The sequence below is a fragment of the Mus pahari genome, chromosome 13, assembly GCF_900095145.1.
Source record: "Mus pahari chromosome 13, PAHARI_EIJ_v1.1, whole genome shotgun sequence".
In the NCBI taxonomy this organism is placed as follows: Eukaryota; Metazoa; Chordata; class Mammalia; order Rodentia; family Muridae; genus Mus; species Mus pahari.
The window spans coordinates 73,697,653-73,711,658 of record NC_034602.1 but is presented as its reverse complement, the minus strand read 5'-3'; the positions used below and the strand labels follow the sequence as shown (position 1 = coordinate 73,711,658).

General features: G+C 35.4%; 1 protein-coding gene across 10 annotated transcripts in view; it reads left to right on the top strand.

The window, feature by feature from the left end:
• Nucleotides 1-14,006, top strand: part of Epha5 (EPH receptor A5) — a 334,366-nt gene that overhangs the window by 268,921 nt on the left and 51,439 nt on the right. For 7 of the 10 annotated variants that reach the window (XM_021211296.2, XM_029545116.1, XM_021211291.2 and 4 more), the window contains one exon: nucleotides 9,750-9,815. The exons of the other annotated variants lie outside the window; for them this stretch is intronic. In XM_021211296.2, the coding sequence (XP_021066955.1) occupies nucleotides 9,750-9,815 (66 nt within the window). The remainder of the gene's footprint in view (nucleotides 1-9,749; nucleotides 9,816-14,006) is intronic. 10 annotated transcript variants of the gene reach the window in all.

Sequence of the window (14,006 nt, the reverse complement as noted above, 5' to 3'; positions counted from 1 at the left end):
AAAATGCCCTGCAACTGGATCTCATGGAGGCATTTCCCCAACTGAAGCTCCTTTCTCTGTGATAACTCCAGCTGTGTCAAGTTGACACAAAATTAGCCAGTACATTATTGAACTAACATTATTCACATTTAATAGAGACTGGGAGGTAGACAGGTTAGTGGAACAGTTTTATGTGTTCTCCATTTCTGTGAGTAGCTATGTAGCGTTCCATCAACTGGCTATTATCATGGCGAGGACGTCTGTACTTTCAGAAAATATTTATTCAAAGAAGAAAGCACATCTTCTTTAATTGTCTTACTAGAATTGGTCCTCAATATGCACACATGTATACATATGCATGTAAATGTACATATATGTATGTACATGGGTGTTTATTTATACATGTATATTTATACATGTATATCTATACATGTATATACTATATGTGTGATTATATGTATTCTGTTACATTCTGCTTCTGAAGGATGTTACAATTAAATATCTTTCTTGCAAAAATACCTGACATTTTTTGGCATACTGGCTTTTAACATGCATAATACTGAAGGACACTGAAATTTGCCTTCAGGTACCTTTAAGTTTGTAGTCCAGCAGCAAAGGAAGATGTATAAAGGCAATTCTATAACTATGTTATTTTGAGAGATACATAGTGAAAATAATCAAGTAATTAGTTGAAATATAGAAGCACAAAGGAATCAATGCTTACCTTATATTTAACCAACACTTCCACAGATCCATATTAGAGAAAGTCTTGTTTGAATTGTTAAGAGATACTATAGTGTTTATAGTTATTTAGCTATATATAAGTAACTTCATTTGTAGACAATGTTAATTAATATTGTAAACAAATTGCAGAAGATTATTTGAAGTACCAACATGGAAAGAAATTGCTCATAAGCACCTTCATGTACTTTAGAAGATTTTATTAACATGCTGACAATTAATATGNTAATTATAAATCTTTCCCTTTTATTCATTAAGCAATTTCTCTCAAGACTGTTGTAAGACAAACATATTCAATACAAANTATTCATTGACTAAGTTTGGTATCAAACCTTCTTAATCTTTGCAATATTTAGAAATTCTTAACTGCTATAAAAATAACAGTGATTTTTTTTTTTAACTGACAGTCAAGGTTCCTTATTTTGTTGTGGTAAAATAAGATTTTTTTCACTAGCTTTTTGCATTTAATTTCATTTGTTTTGTTTAGTAAACCATCCCTACTCTTCATAATTTATATCTATACTTGGAAACATCATAGTATTTATGAGAAAAAATGATTTTGCCAAAATTTTTGCATTATAAATACTATCAACAGGTTCTCATTGTTACTCCTAGTGATAATGACTGCACTACTGCTATAGAAAGCTTACAAACTATTTTATAATATTTATTGCACTTCAAATAGTGTCTTAAATGAACAAATTATTTGCAGGATGTTCAATAAAATGTCTAATATTAGCATTGGCCTTATGTAAAATGAATTCATGATTCTAGCTAGCCTGTATAAAAGGTACACAGTTCAGGTATTTTATTTACAAGACATGAGCCTAGGTTGGGCAGGTTTGGAGCTAGTCTAGTTTATTCCCTAGCTATAAAGTTCCTTGTTATTTGCTGTTTCTCCTGGTCACGTGCTCATGGTCCATTGCCTCTCATGGCAGCCTCCTCAAACTCTTTCTTTCTTCTTCTCCATTTATATGCAACCCTCTCACTCTATCTTCAAGGCCCACCTTTCTCCCTTCACTACCCAATCTCAGGCTCTAGCCTTTTATTGGTCAGTTAAATTAAGAAGCAAGGTTTACATGGCAATACTTGATATACATGAGGATCTGCTCATCAAGGGGCTATCAAATCTCAAGAGCCAGTAATTAGCATTAAAATTCAAGCAGCATCAGACCAACTCACTACATTTTCCATTACTTTCATCTAAATAAAAAAAAAACTCTTTATTTTATGAAATAAACAACATATGGTAGGAACAATTATGAAGCAATTTTGAAAACTGTTAGGTAAGAGTAGCATCCATATAATGCCCAATTCATTTATATTTAGCAATTTAAGTACTCTGTTATCTATCCAGCCCTGGTGAGTACAGAGTTTTGTATTTAAATCATTTTCTATCCTAATTTGCACTATCATCCTAAAACCATCTTCTAGACCTAGAATGTCTTCTTCAATCCTAAACGATCTAAGCTCCGTAGTAAGACTGTGACTATCTCGTCGTCCACCCCATCAGAGACTCAAAAGCAATATTACCTGAGTACGCAGAAAACACAGGGATGCAGCTTCTACAAATGATAGAAATGACAGAAGACAGCTGAATGCCTGGGCAGTACCCAATATTCTATAAAACAGTGGAGCAGCGTCTTTTGTGGCTTGCCTCTGAAGTGAGAGGGATGTTAATCTGTGTTGTAACATCTCTTCTCCATAAGTTTATGGCTATAACAGCCACATATAGCCTTAATTTTCCTATCTGACCCCAGGTCCTATACATTTAAGCAATCTTGTACTTTGTTTTATCTAGGGAAATATTTCAACTCCTTGAAACTGGATACCTACCTCTTGAAGTGGCCAATGTGGAAGCCAAGATTTTGGTGACATCTGCTCCAGTGTTAATCATTCCTTCAATCTCTGTATTATTTATAAACACCTTTAATAATGGTCTCTGATCATCTATAGAAATTGGCCAAAATACTCAATTTAGGCCCTCTGTTTTGTTTTGTTTTGTTTTTAATTTATCTATAGAATGTGGTTTGACCTTCCTATCTGGTCTTGTAATACTCATTTTCTGAGCAGTGGTGTTCAATTGCCTTGTGGAAGAAAATTTTCTCTGTTTGGTATTGGGACCTACAAGAAGTCCCATGGGAGTTTTTGATAAGGGGTTACACTATTTGTCTGTTGTTAATTTAAGTTCATTAATTCAATGTTAGCCTTTGCCACATCTTTTACATAGTACAGAAGACATAATTTCCCTTTTGGAATTTGGTTTACTTTGCAATATCTCTTGAAATGACCTTGTACCCCACAATTAAGACATTTGCTTGAAAGGCCTTAGTGGTGATTTCTCCTATTAAAGCCCTATTAGGTGAATGAAGTCTAATATAAACTGTATTTATAATCTATCCATCTATTGATGCTGACCTTGTCCTTAATGGTCTTCTTTGTATTCAGCATTCACCTTTTCAAAAGCTAAGGACTCCATTAGTATGTTTCTTGCTAATAGGTTTGATCTACTTCTCTCTACAACTGAAGTCAACCTTTGCAAAAAGTCAGTGAATGTTTCTTTCGGACATTGCATAACCTGAGAAAATGACTCAAGTCTTTTTCCTGTTTCCCCAGTCCTGTCCTAGGCACTTAAGTCTGCCAAGTGACATAATGTCAAGGCTTCGTCACTTCGTCATCACATCCGGCTTGCCCCTCTACCTCAGCATATTCACTCTCATTAAACAGCTGAATCTTAGAAACGTTGATCCCTCTGGCTCTATTTTTTTTTTTTTTCATCCTATCTCCTATTCTTCCCACCATGAAAGCCATTGTAAATTTGGTCCAATTTCCAATATTGGCATTTCCTGTTTAGTGTGGCGATGCAGGAAACTGTGTGAGGGGGGAACAAGAGTGGAGGAAAGTGAGCTTGCGCAGAGATGCCCAGAAGGGCCAGCTGTGCCTGTGAGAAAGTGTTTGCCTCTTAGACAGCCACAGTCCTGGGGCCTCGAGTCTCTCTCCCAGGAACGAGGAGCCCCCACTGTCTGGGGCATTTGTAGTGAACTCTGCACTAAGGTGCTGCCTCCACTTGCTCCGGTGAGTTTGGAGAAGAAGGCGGCTCTTAGTTAACTCTCTGTAACTCAGGCTTATGACCCCTTAATGATCTCAGTGTTCCAGAGTGACAGGCAGTGTTTGGTTTCTATCCTGTCACTTTCGAATGCTGTCCTAGGCTATCTTAGCTGCCCATTTTGGGGGAGTGGAAACTTATCTCAGGTCGGTATGGTTCTAAACTGCGTGATGGGCACCAAATATAAAATGAATTTATAATTCCAGGTACCTTGGAGCTGTTCTTACTTATTTCCCAGCTATAAAGTCCCTTGTTATCTGCTGTTCCTGATCTTTCATTTCTTGTGGCAGCGTCTTCCTCCGCTTCTGTCTTCTTATTCTTTTCCTTGTGACCCCTTCACTCAATCTTCAAGTACCACCTTTCTTCCCCCACTGCTCAATCAAAGGCCTTAGTGTTTTATTGACCAGATAAATTAAAGAGCAAGGTTCACACAGCACTTGGTATATAGGTGAGCATCTGCTCACCAGGGACAACTGAACCTTAAGTGCCAGTATTTAGCATTAGAATGCATGCAGCTTCAGACCAACCCTCTATAGCCTCACTCTGAGGAATCCATGAACGATGTCTTTCTATCTTAATGGTTTCCTGTTCATTAAGATGATTAAATGTAATAAGTATAGAGACCCATCATTTGCATATAAAATAGAAAAGAAAAGGATTCAAGTGCAGCGTAAAGTCCTCCCTCCTCAATTACTTTGATTTGTTTTATTTAAGCATTTGTTTAGTTTTGTTTGCTTGCTTTTGTTTTTGTTTTTTTTTTGGGGGGGGGTTGGTTGGGTTTTTTCCTTCCAATTAGTTTGTTCAGATAATTGGCATTAATGTAATAAATTGAGTGTTTTTGATTCCCTAACTTAAAATGACTCTACTTTAATTTATATTTGCAATTTTTTTTCATTAAGGTAGATTCACAGCTTCACGGTGTTGAAATTTAAATAACAGATTTTGCCTTTGTTTATATGGTATAATCTCTATGACACTCCCATCTGAATAAAGAAATGGAGCATACATTGCTGAGTCTGTACAGGGAATCTTTCTGTGCTGCTCTTTAGTTTCGGTCATCTTTAAACGGCCAGTGAGAAAGGAAGGTAGACTGAGGTATTGTCTTTGCCTGGTTGTCTTGTGGTCTTTTATGGGACATTTTATTGATTGGTTATTGACGTGGAAGGATCCAGCCCCTGTAGACAGTGCCATGCCTAGAGTATTAATACTGAGTTGTACCAGAAAATATACTGAACAAGCCATGAGGAACAAGCCAGTGAGGGGTGCCCCGTGGACTCTGTTTCAGTCCCCCCCCCCAAGTGCCTCCTGCCTTGAGTTCCTGCCTTGAGCTTCCCTTAATGAAAGACTATAAACTATAGATCTGAAATCAACCCTTTCCTCCTTAAAGTGGCTTCTAATCAATGCTCTCTTCCAGAAAGAGGAGCAAACTAGGTCATGTTCTTTAAAACAAAATTAAGTTTGTTTTACCCGGCATGTTATGTTTTTGTGTAAATGTGTTTCCGTGTTTTGTGGCATTTCCGTTTAAACAGTATTGAGCAGAGAGGGCGCTCTGTAAATCTCACAAAGTCTTCCTGAGATTTCTTAAACTTTCCGAGTACTAAGTCAAGGAAATCGGAATGTGGGAAACAATGTAGTACAAAGAATTGAAAGATGAGATTGGAGGAAACTTACATAGAGTACACAGCTAACTAAAGTAGTGACTTGTGTTGACCTCTTTTTATGACCTGCTGTAATTTGTTATGAGCCTGTCCTTAGAAATGTTTACCAACCACATGCTACTTTGTAACAGTGGTGAAGACATTTTGAAGGCAGAGGACTTTTCTCATCCTACTTGTAGGATCAGTGCACCAAAAATGACAGACATTACCTGTCACCAGAGTTACCTGGGACATTGGCTTCATAGTTTATTATCTTGTTCCAATGAATATTAAAGACGTAAACTCTACTGATAGTAAGCAATGGGTCATCTCTCCAAACAATATACTGTTTGCTCCAGCACAGAGGGCTGAACTGTGAATTTATTCTTAGAGGAGTAATGATCCAGTCGTTTTATTTTACAAGGAAAATGAAAAAAAAAAAAAAAAACAAACTATCCAAACAATTCTTTTGAGAACTCATGTCTTTGGTTGTGTTTCTTATCATTTATCTGAGATCATCTAATTGTTCTTTCTTATGACCTCTCGCCTAAGAATTTAAGTGTCAGGGATCCACAGCTTCTAGTCTTGTTTTTCTGATATAGCATCGTGAAATTCTCCTCCCTTGAGGTATAATCACCTGCTTCCATAAGAGGGAAATTATCTTCTCACACTGGCACAGGTGCACATCACACACACACACACACACACACACACACACACACACACACACACACAAACACACCACACAGAAGTGGAAAATTCTGTTTTCAAATTTTAATGTCAGAAGATGATAAATAGAAGCATCTTATTAAAAAAAAAAACAAAAACATGTTTTGAATTATATGCCCAAAAGGGCTAAGTGATTTTACCCTTGGATAGTCATCCTCCTCTTACAGCGCCTGACATTAACTGCAGGGTTGCAGGTCCTAAGAGATTCTAGGAATGCAGATATACCTGTGCTAAACCTTAGCTGCCAGAGATTTTATCAGCTGCTATTGCTAGCATATTTGGAATTCAGTTTCTAAATTATCTTCTAGGCTTGAAGGAATTTTCGACCTGTCTTTTCTGAACTATTCATTGATTAAGGAAAGAATAAATACATTTTGATGTTACCTGCTGGTATGGTATCCTTGCAGCAAATACCTATGAATTTATTTTAAGTGACTTGTTTGTGGAGTTGTTTTAGTTATTATCTGCTTCACATAGGGGCATAAAAACAAAACTTCAGACTTTTAAAAATAGCATATGAATACAAAAGCCTTCCATTACTAACTCTTTACAAATTACATTTTGTGGAAATTTTAAAAAAATTATGCTGCCCTTAAAAATTAGACCAACTATCTGCATATAGATAAATAATCAATTATGTTATATCGAGTACTACTTAATATTATACTAGCACATGAATTATGACAATAATTAATTATTCTTTGTTAAAGGTGTCTCTTTCTGTACTTATGATGATATCGCTGAAATAATTACATCTACTTTGCCCAGGAGAGGTTTGTGTAGAGTGAAGTCACGTTTACCTACTCTCTCACTCTATTTTTAAACAATCCGTTGAAATAAGACACATTATTATCACTGTTTCGTGGCTATCAAATCACACACATTACCTATTTATCTATTTAGCTATCTTGAAACAAGTCTAACTGGAGTCAGTAATATCCAAAGGAATGATCCAAAAAAACAGCTGAATACACGTTTAAGTGTTTTTAATTGTTTTATTAAACTTATCAAAAATAAAGCAAAATTGTAACAACAGATGAAAAGAATAATAAATTTCAAGAATACAATGTGTAGAGTTTTCTTTTAATTATTATTATAGTGAGTTATGCGGGAGAGGGATGGGGAGAAGTAGAAGCCTTCAGTCTAATCCGTGCAACGTAATGCTCAGTTTTTATAGCTGAGTACTAAATAAAGCATTTGTACTATTAGAGTCATAATGTTTTTGTAGTTGTTTGAACTCTGATTATTGAAAATGCCCAATTATGATTGACTGTGGAAGCATTTCAAAGCACAAGTCTAAATGTCTACAAACTTTCCCATGGAGAAAGTTGTTCATTAGGGAGGCATGACATTGCCATTTATCCACTAAAATCCACTAAATTGCATTACCTCAATAATTACTAGTTAGTTTTATTTATTGAATTGTATTGCCTATGTACAATAAATGCATATGCACATGTCCTATATTAGTAGGCATAAGTAATATGGTGATTGTACGGTTAATAGTGACTATCAACGAGTGTTGTTATTCATTGTATTATTTCTACTTGGAAGTAAAATTAGTGAAATCAAGGAATTATCTCCATCTTAAGTAACTAACGCTATATAATTAATGAGCAAACAAACATACGAATGAATAAATTTCAGGCCAAAGCTGCTCTTGTTTTCACTTTGTAATATGTAGATCTTCATCAAACTCTACTCTACATTCTCAGTGTCATAAAAAGAGCCACACACAGCAAGTGAAATGACCGCTCTCAGTAAAGCAGTACAGGACAAAGAGGCTGATAGGCTGGTGTGGGCCACGGGTGCGTGCCCTTCTACCTGTGATTGGAGCACTGACACAAGGCAGGAACAATAGTAAATTTACATGTATGACATTTTAACCACTGGAATTTCTGGAAAACTATGTGGGATGCTAGTCAAAAGCAGCAATGGCAGATGTACTGAGATGATCTGAATTTTGGTTTGGGCTTGATCTAGAATTTGCTTTGGAAAAACTTAGACCCTAGTGTCTTAGTCATAGAGATGGGATAAAGCTACCCCAGTCTATTTTTGTAAACACAAATACATTGAAATCTGCCTAAAGAGTAAAGTATGTTAATTGTCCATATGTGTACCTACACGTATACTTTGTGTTAATCGTAAACATCCACAATCATGAATATTTACATTTAAAAGAAATTATATAGTATCAATATTCTTATAGCAAACAGTAACCAAATACACCGACACTTATCAACACTTAGAGTTAACGTATCATGATACTTTTAAAGGGGGGGGGGGGAATGGAAGGAAGGAAATAAAACACATGGACCTGTATATTCTTGTGTAGAAAAAAAATTGTTGTTATTTTTGGAAATGTTTATCTGTCTCCATAGGCATTTGGAAATATATTAGAGGTTGTGTTGATTTTCCTTATCAAATTTTCATATAAAATGAGATAGAAACGTTTCAAATAACGTTCAAAATAGGAAGATTTTAATCATAAGCCTGGACCTGCTGGTGTATGATATCATTACTCAGTCTCATTACAGTTCTCCTGAAATTACTATAAATGCTATTCAAAATATAAATGGAAATGGGTGCGCTGAAGCACTAAATCACTTCCTTGCTGCCTTCTGCCATCAGGGTGTGTGGTTTCTACCAATAAAATCACATTTTATTAGATAATTTACTTTGTGTTTTCAGGCTTTTTCTATCAGTATTTGGAAAATGAAAAGTCATTTTGAGTTTTGCAATCCCCCCCCAAACGTACACATTATATATAATTCATTTTTGTATACCTGTAATCTGAAATGATGCATTTGGGAGTGCATTTTTAAAATCCCTGAATGGAAATTAAAATTGATGGTTTTCATAAGTTATTTTAGAATCACCTAGAATGATAGTTTCAATAGACTATGATAAGTAATTTTACTGGAATAAGTATCAGTGGGTCGAAAGGGTAAGACCTTCTTCTCACTCTAAACATGAGGCTACTGGCAAGATCCATCATTAAATGATTACTTCTGTATTCAAAATATAACCGAGAGAATTCATAAGGAAACAAATGCTTAATTTTGCATGTTTATTTGCAAATTATATTGATTGCACATAATCAATTTAAATATATTGGCTCATTATGGTTCCTTCTAAATAACCATTCTAAGTAAAAGAAGAAAAACAAGCTGGGCGTGGTGGCACACGCCTTTAATCCCAGCACTCGGGAGGCAGAGGCAGGCGAATTTCTGAGTTCAAGGCCAGCCTGGTCTACAAAGTGAGTTCCAGGACAGCCAAGGATATGTAGAGAAACCCTGTCTCGAAAAACCAAAACCAAAACCAAAAACAAAAACAAAACAAAAACAAAAACAAAAACTACTTAAAACAGTACTTCTCATTCTGGAAGATTTCTTAAGTTAAATGGTACTTTGAGAAAAAAAAAAAAAAAATGTACCCGCAGGAATTATGTACCTTTGAAAGGTAAAGCAGACCACGAGTAAAACCCACAGAGTCTTTATGCTGCACGGAGGGAGTGGGATTGCTTCCTTATCTTGGGCTCTCTTGTTTCTTTTCAGTTGCTGCGATTGTGGCTGTGGGAGGGCTTCTTCCCTGTGCGCTGTTGCCCATCCAAGCCTAATATGGTTAGTGTTTCCTCCCGCTTTCCTCCTATGTTATGTCCACCTCTATGCACTATGTCCAGAATCTCTTTACTTTCTCCATCTTTGTACATCTAACCACTCCGTGAACCAGATACCTTAACTTTGAGAAGTTTAGATAGACCTCATTCTCAAGAGAGACTTCTAAGTAATTTGACAATGGATTATCTCTAATAAGGAACTGTGAGTACAGCAGAGTGTATCTGCCAAGACCTGGGCTTCGTCTACCAGGCTCTCCGGTGGTTCTGATTTGAAGTAGAGATTCTAAGGAGTACAGCATCTGCCATATTTAACATGTCACTGTTTTCGTTGTTCCATTCAGTAAAATCCATATCATGCATGGAAGTACAATGCTACTTCTGTCCAGGTTAAAAATCACCAATTTTGTCTCTGAGAACCATGGGGTGTCCATAATGTGATCACAGTCTTCTCTCATCATAATTATCATGGATGCATGTGACATTGATGAGGAAACACAACGGTATAATAAATGGAATTACATTAATTCTGCTATTTGAAGTGATATTCCTATTTTGATGCCACTGAAGTAATTAATAATAATAATAATAATAATAATAATAATAATAATAATAATAATTAGAATCAAGTCCAAGTTGGGTAACCATAATTATGTGCAAATAAAGAAAAATTTAAATAATTAGTTGGCTTATAAATTTAATAGTTTAAGACGGAGTAGATAAGAATTTACTTTTACATTTTGAGGGGCTGCTAAATCATAGTGAGATAGATTATAAAATTATATGGACAATTTTTTGCTGATTAGATGACTAGAGTCAGAGTCCTTTCATTTGTGTATTTTCAAATGTAGTCAAAATTGTCAGGAAAAGACAGTATAAAATAATGTGTGTGTGTGTGTGTGTGTGTGTGTGTGTGTGTGTGTGTATTTGGCTATGCGAATGTGTGTGTAGATGCCCATAGAGGCCTGAAGAGAACATTGGATCCATTGGTGCTAGAGTCATAGGTGTTTGTATGTGACTTGGCAGGTTCTGGAAATGAGCTCACTTTGCTTGGAGGAACAGCAAGTGCATTAACCACTGAGTCAAGAGAGGTATTTTGAATTATTGCATTCATTATTTGAGAATAATTGTTTTTTCATGATGAGTGAAATCTGTGAGTGCAGTATGGTTCACATAACTGCACACGTCGGAGGTGATGGAAAAGAGATCCGAGACAAGAAGAAAACTAAGTACAGATTATTGCAGTCCATGGGCCTTTTTCTCTGACTCTTGAAAATTGTTCATTTGGAAAAAGGTTTGAAGTTACACTAAGTTTAGATTTGCTCCCAGTGTTGGAGGTGTGCATTCTTCCTAGCACCGGGATTCAGTGATAAACCCCAAACACTTGAAACCACACAAACGATGAGGTGTAAGTAAAAATCATTTTCTTTATTTTTCTGTTATGGCATGGAAAACAAGCAAAAAGACAAACCAACCACCCAAAGAGACAAAAAAAAAATGGTCCCCAAATTGTGTTTTCTCCTTTTCACATATGGCTGGTTACAGAAATTGTTACAGAAAATATCATAAGAAAAAATAAGTAGTATTTTATATGGTTAGAAAACCAAGATGTTTGACATCTTTGTTAACTTTCAGGTAAATTTCAGATATAATTAAACACTTAAGCATCCATGCTTGAGAAACTATGAGTAGAGTTAAGAGCTAACTTCAATGAAATATTCAGCAAGGCATCAACAACAAAATGATGTGGGAGATGGATTAGTGGATAAAACACTTGCTGTACGACATGCAGATGAGAGAGAGTTCAGGCTTTCAGACACATGGAGTGTTAGTACAGGGCGTATGTGTAATCACAGAGCTCTTGGCACATAGTAGGTGCACACTGAAGAGTGTCCAGAAGTTTCTGGATGAGGTAGTCTCTTCTATGGAGCAGCAAACCTGTAAAGCTTTCTCAAGCAAGGCAGATGGTGAGAACCTTCATGGAGGTTACCACTTTTTGATCTCCATCATGAGAACACAGCATTCACACACACACGCATACACACAAATATACACATAACATGTACTTGTGCACTCACACACACATTCATACATTCACAAACAAGCATGTAAGGTACACACATGAACATGCACACATGCATGCACGCATAATATTTTCAATTCTTCATTTTTTTTTCTGTTTTGTTGTCAGAAGAAAATGAGAATCATGTTCTTCACAGTTAAAAGCCAACGACAAAAACATCTCTTAACTTCTTTCACCAAACAATGTTCTGAGTAAGATGAAAATCCACGTGATATTTTGTGTGTGTGTGTGTGTGTGTGTGTGTGTGTGTGTGTGTGTGTTTGTGCTGCTGTGGAGAAAAAAATATTTAGATGAAAATGACGGGCTCAGGTTTGGAATAAAGTGTTTACCACTCATATTTATGGATGACATGCATTTCCTATAATGTCACCTGAATTTGTATGTGTAGCAATATGAGATTTTTCAGCTGCCACGTGAATAGTTCTCATTGAATTTTGTCATCCTTCTCACTCATGAACATAGAGATTTATAGACACTTTAGATCTCAGAGTCTCATTATTTTCTTTTAGAAAGATTATTATGAGTATATGTGTGATGATTTTGATCTTAATATTATGTGGTTGACATACCTTGTAACTTCCCCTTGCAGATACACCAGTCCTTAGAAATACCTGTAAGTAGATTGGAGAAATACAGGGAGCTTCTTGGAGATAAATGTAGGAAACATACTTGTATGAATAATGATAGGAATAATACTGATGCAAATTCTTAGTTCTGAAGTACAACTATTTTCAATTTTCCCAGGGCTTCTAAGCTTGTGATTTTTTTCTCTGTCATATATTTTAGCAGAAAACCACAAAGGATTATTTTCCTAATTTTCAAGATGAAATTTTTAAATTCGTCTTATTTCAATTCTTGTTCTCAAATTATTTTTATCATTGCAGCTGATTTTCTTAGTCATGATATCTATAAATACAACATTAATATTCCAAACACTTTCCTTCTTTAACTATGATCTACTGTTTAACATAAGGTATTTCTTTGTTATAGAGGAAGGTAACTTAGATATTTAAACCACTCCTGAAAGAAGCCTGCCCATGTAATCCTCAGAACATTTGTTTTTGCTGGCTTTTGTCTTTCTTATTTTATCATTGTTGTCTAGAGTGTGATCATTGCCTCACTTCTCAAAATAAATTATTCTATTTTCAAAAACACTATCAAATTTTAATATAGTGTATTTGTACTCGCTATTCATAAGACATTAAAATTTATTGCTGATATTTGGATGTTTATGCTCCTGCAAACCAAAAAATACTTATGGAATATTTACAAAAACATGTGAAATATATTAGTTCCTAAGTAGTCATTACATCAGTATCTTAAATTTAAGTCAAGCGTGACTCTTTACTCAGTAGATTTCACCTTATTCATATTTCCACCTGCTTCTTCGTATGACCTCAGTGGCAAAAGAAAAAAATGCTTTTTGCCTTTTGAAGTCTGAGACATTGTCTTCTTGTTTGTGTTTTATTTCTTTTTTTTTTTCCAGTTACCAGTTCTGTGCATAAAAATTGCCATTGCAAATCAACTTACATATTTCCAACTGTTTTAGTTAAAGATATAAGAGTTAAGTTGTACATAATCCTGTAATGCAAAGATTAACACAGTGGTTAAATTAAAAACAAGGGACCTGAGACACAGCTCAGTTATTAAGAGTACATATCATTTTTTCCATAGGGAGTGAGTTTGATTCCTACCACCCATGTTGGGTGGCATACCATGGCCTGTAACTCCTATTTCAGTAGATGTGATGCCTCTAATGTCTCCAGGAATCTGTACTCATGTGTATGAATCTCCAAAATATGCACGTATACACACATCATAAAAACAAAACATATATTAAGTTAAAAGAAAACAAAAAATTCAAATTTAAATAAAATTTCTTGTTGTTTCATAATCTTAACTTTTAAACATAACTATATTTCTCACATTAACTACATGTTTCTTGGAATAGTTGTATAAATTATGCAGGAAATTAGAAACTAATACTACTCTACCATACTTTATTTTTTTTTTATTATTATTATCTTTATTTACATTTCAAATGCTATCCCGAAAGTTTCCCATACCCCTCCCCCCACCTCTGTTCCCCTACCCACCCACTCCCACTACTTGGCC